The 3488-nt window shown below is 45.7% G+C and overlaps 1 protein-coding gene across 1 annotated transcript; it reads right to left on the reverse strand.

The window, feature by feature from the left end:
- Nucleotides 1-536: 536 nt before the first annotated feature.
- On the reverse strand, nt 537-1475 carry LOC112112896 (olfactory receptor 52N2-like). The gene has a single exon (XM_024208985.2). The coding sequence runs from the start codon at nt 1473-1475 to the stop codon at nt 537-539; it is 939 nt and encodes a 312-aa protein (XP_024064753.2).
- Nucleotides 1476-3488: the final 2013 nt, after the last annotated feature.

Raw genomic sequence — 3488 nt, forward strand, 5'->3', positions numbered from 1 at the left:
TGTCTTCAATTCCTGCAGCAACATTCCTGTATTAGCACCTTCCAAGTGAAACATTTGATTTATCCTCCAGGCATTCTGAAGGATTGGATGTAGAACAGTCAGGTAAATTTTCTGACTGGATCACTGTACATAGGATAAACAAGTTCAACATTGTAGTTTCTTAATTTGTCTTTGGCTATCAGAGAGCATAACTTTAGTTTGTTGAACTGATCAAGAACACAGGGTTTAATTCAAAGTCGCCTTACATCAGAAAATTGCAGTATATTCTCTTGGTGTGGAAGTAACAGTCAGATAGGGTTCAGCTGGGGAGGGAATGATGCCTGAAAGAGATCAGGTGATGGTCAGATCGAGGGAACTCAGCAATGGAGAGAGCAGTGCTTGGTGATGGAGTAATAAGACATTAGGTGTGAGGAACTTCTGACTCTGAACTTCCACAGTGTTGAGCTCACCCAAATTGGGACAGAACATCCTTGATTAATGAGGCTATATCCTTTCCCCATCTTGTTGTACAAGTTTAAAATAATTACCCCCAGCAATCACTTTCTGCAGGTGAATTTGCTCACTTTCTCACGAAGCTCTTTGGTTTTGACACCATAAATGATAGGGTTGAACATGGGGGGGATGAGGAAGTACAGGGTGGCCAAGATGATGTGAATGTGGGTAGCTATGCCTTGACCAAACCGGTGTGTCAGAGTGGAGAACAGCAAGAGAGTACAAGACATGAGCATCACACAGATGTGCGCTGTGCAGGTGTTGAGGGCTTTCTGGTGGGCTTTCTTGGAGGAGATTCTGAGGACGGCCCTGATGATCAGACCATAGGACAGGGCAACGAGCAACAGGTCTAAACCAATGACTACAAATGCTATCACCAAGCCGTACATCCTGTTGACTGTAATGTCCCCACATGACATCTTCGCCACAGCCATGTGGTCACAGTACATATGGGGGATAATGAGGTTGGCACAGAATGGATGCCTGCTCAGGAGCAGGGGCAGGGGCAGAATGAAGAGAACAGCTCTTATCAAACCCAAAAGTCCTAACTTAGCTATTCGTGCATTGGTGAGGATGGTGGAATATCTCAGAGGGTTACATATGGCAATGTAGCGATCAAAGGCCATTGTCACGAGAACAGCTGACTGCATAACAGAAACTGCATGAAGGAAGAACATCTGGATGAGGCATCCACCCATAGTAATTCCTTTCAAATTGAACCAAAATATACAAAGTGCCCTTGGTACAACGGACGTAGAAGTGGTGATGTCTGTGAGCGCCAGCATGCAGAGCAGCAGGTACATCGGCTTGTGCAGGGTCTGCTCTTTGCCAACAACAAACAGAAGCATGACATTTCCCAACAGGCTGATGATGTAACACATAAAGAAAGGGATGGAAACCCAGACGTGGGCAGTTTCCAGGCCAGGGATGCCCATTAGGATGAATGTTGAAGGGCCAGAAGAGGTGAGGTTGAAAGCTGCCATGAGGAGGTTGATGCGTCGAGCAGGCTGAGAAATGCCCAAAGTATCTGTGAAGGGAGAAAAGAACAGCAATGAGATTTAAACACGTTATATATATTACTGTCACAGAGTCACCAGGCGATGCTCTGGAACTACTCCCTACGAAGCCAGTCAGGACTCTGGGTGAGCCTCCGCTCTCTGAGCATACTGTCTCCAGGACAAAAATCTTACACCGCTTCGACCTTCCTGGGTCTGACTTCGGAGCATTCAGCATCCCCTTCCACACTATGTGCTTGCTGCAGCAAATCTGCACAGGCGGGGCTCCTGGGGAAGCCAGAGGGCCCTGCACCCCAACTCCACAGTCAGACATGACTCTCAGCCATCTGGTAAAACAGAAGGTTTACTAGTCGACAGGATCACAGCATAGAATAGAGCTTGCTATTACAGACATCTGTGAATTTCAGCGAAGTCCATCTTGGGAATCCTGGGCCAGATGCCCTGGCTTCCCCCTCTTCCAGTCCCCCATGCAGACTGCCAGCTTCCAGCCACCTTACCTCCAACACCCCCCCTTGATGCTCCTCCTCCTTCTGTTTGTCTTGCTTCCCGGGCAAAAGGTGTCATCTGGTTTCATACCCCCTCCTGGGTCTCAGGTTACATAGGTGCAAATAACTGGGCAGCCTCACCTGCCCTGGGGGCCTCAGCAAAATCATACACTCAATTCCCACCACCGAAGTATTAGTGCAGTACACAGGGAAGTTAAGGTACAAACAGTATTAGTATAGGACAGTAAGACTCACATGCAACTTAACAAGATGAATAAAACCCCACCTTGTCAAAATGACAATAAACATATTATAGTTATTTACAATCTGGAAAGGGGTTAGCAGTGAGGTGGCAAAATTGACAGATGGAACCAGATTATTTAGGTTATGCTCAAGTCCATACAACTTCTCAGAGGGAGCTAAGCAAACCAGGAGAATGTGCAGCATGATGGCAGATGACCTTCCATGTCACTAAATGCAACATTTATGCCTTTGGAGGGAAAAGCTTGAACTCCTCAAACACCTTACAAGGTTGTAATTTAACTGTATGAACTCAGGACAGGGAGCTGGGCATCATGGTTCACAGCCCTTTGAAATCCTGCTCACAGTGCAAGCGTGGATAGAAACTAAGCAAAATGTTGGGGATCCAGGAGGAGGGGGATGGGGAATCCTACAGTTAATACAATGCCATGAGATCAGTCAGTCAATGTTTCACACTCCTCTAGACTCCTCTGTGTAGTACTGGGCACCCTTCTCGCACAGGATATTGCAAAACTAGAGAGTTCAGGGAAGGGGAATGAAAATGATCAAGCGCCTGGGGAAACTCTCATACAGAGAGAGGTTGAAAAGACTGGGATTGTTATCTTTCAAATGAGATAAATAAAAGGGGATATAAGAAAAGTCTATAAAATACTGACTGGTAGATAACAGATCGAGAATCTAATCTCCTTGTCTCTAAACACAACGTGAAGAGGACATTCCATTCAACTGAAACATGGCAAATTCAAAACAGATGGAAAATAAGTCTTTCTGCACTCAATGCCTAAGTAGGAGCTCATTGCCACAAAAGATAGTTGAGACCATGAACTAAGCAAGAATCAGGTAGGGCTTGAAAATTTGCTTGGATAGTGAAACTATTCAGTTACAATAGGTACAGCTAAATAAATATTTGAAAAACCTATACGCCCACGTGATTCAGGGCAAATCTCTACCAGTTAGATATTAGGGTGACACCCCTAGAACTGTTAAATAACGCACCCCATCCACCTCCTGCTGGGTTTCTTATGCCTTCTTTTGCAGCACCTGCAGCTGTCACTGTCAGAGAGAAGGCCGTGGACTAGCTGGAACATAGGTCTCATCCACGATACAAGTCCTATGTTGGAAAGGAGCCAAACAGACATAATCATGCTGGGCTATTACTTTGTGCTCAACAGAATGGGCATAAAGGCCAAAAGGGTCTTGGTGTTTACGGCTACAGGCATGCATGTCTGTTACT

This window comes from Terrapene carolina, unplaced genomic scaffold (genome assembly GCF_002925995.2).
Source record: "Terrapene carolina triunguis isolate 2854851 unplaced genomic scaffold, T_m_triunguis-2.0 Scaffold357, whole genome shotgun sequence".
Classification (NCBI taxonomy): Eukaryota; Metazoa; Chordata; order Testudines; family Emydidae; genus Terrapene; species Terrapene triunguis.

Excerpts from the sequence above, each read along its gene's own strand:
- LOC112112896 (XM_024208985.2), bottom strand. The coding sequence starts at position 1,475 with ATGGCAGCTTTCAACCTCACCTCTTCTGGCCCTTCAACATTCATCCTA.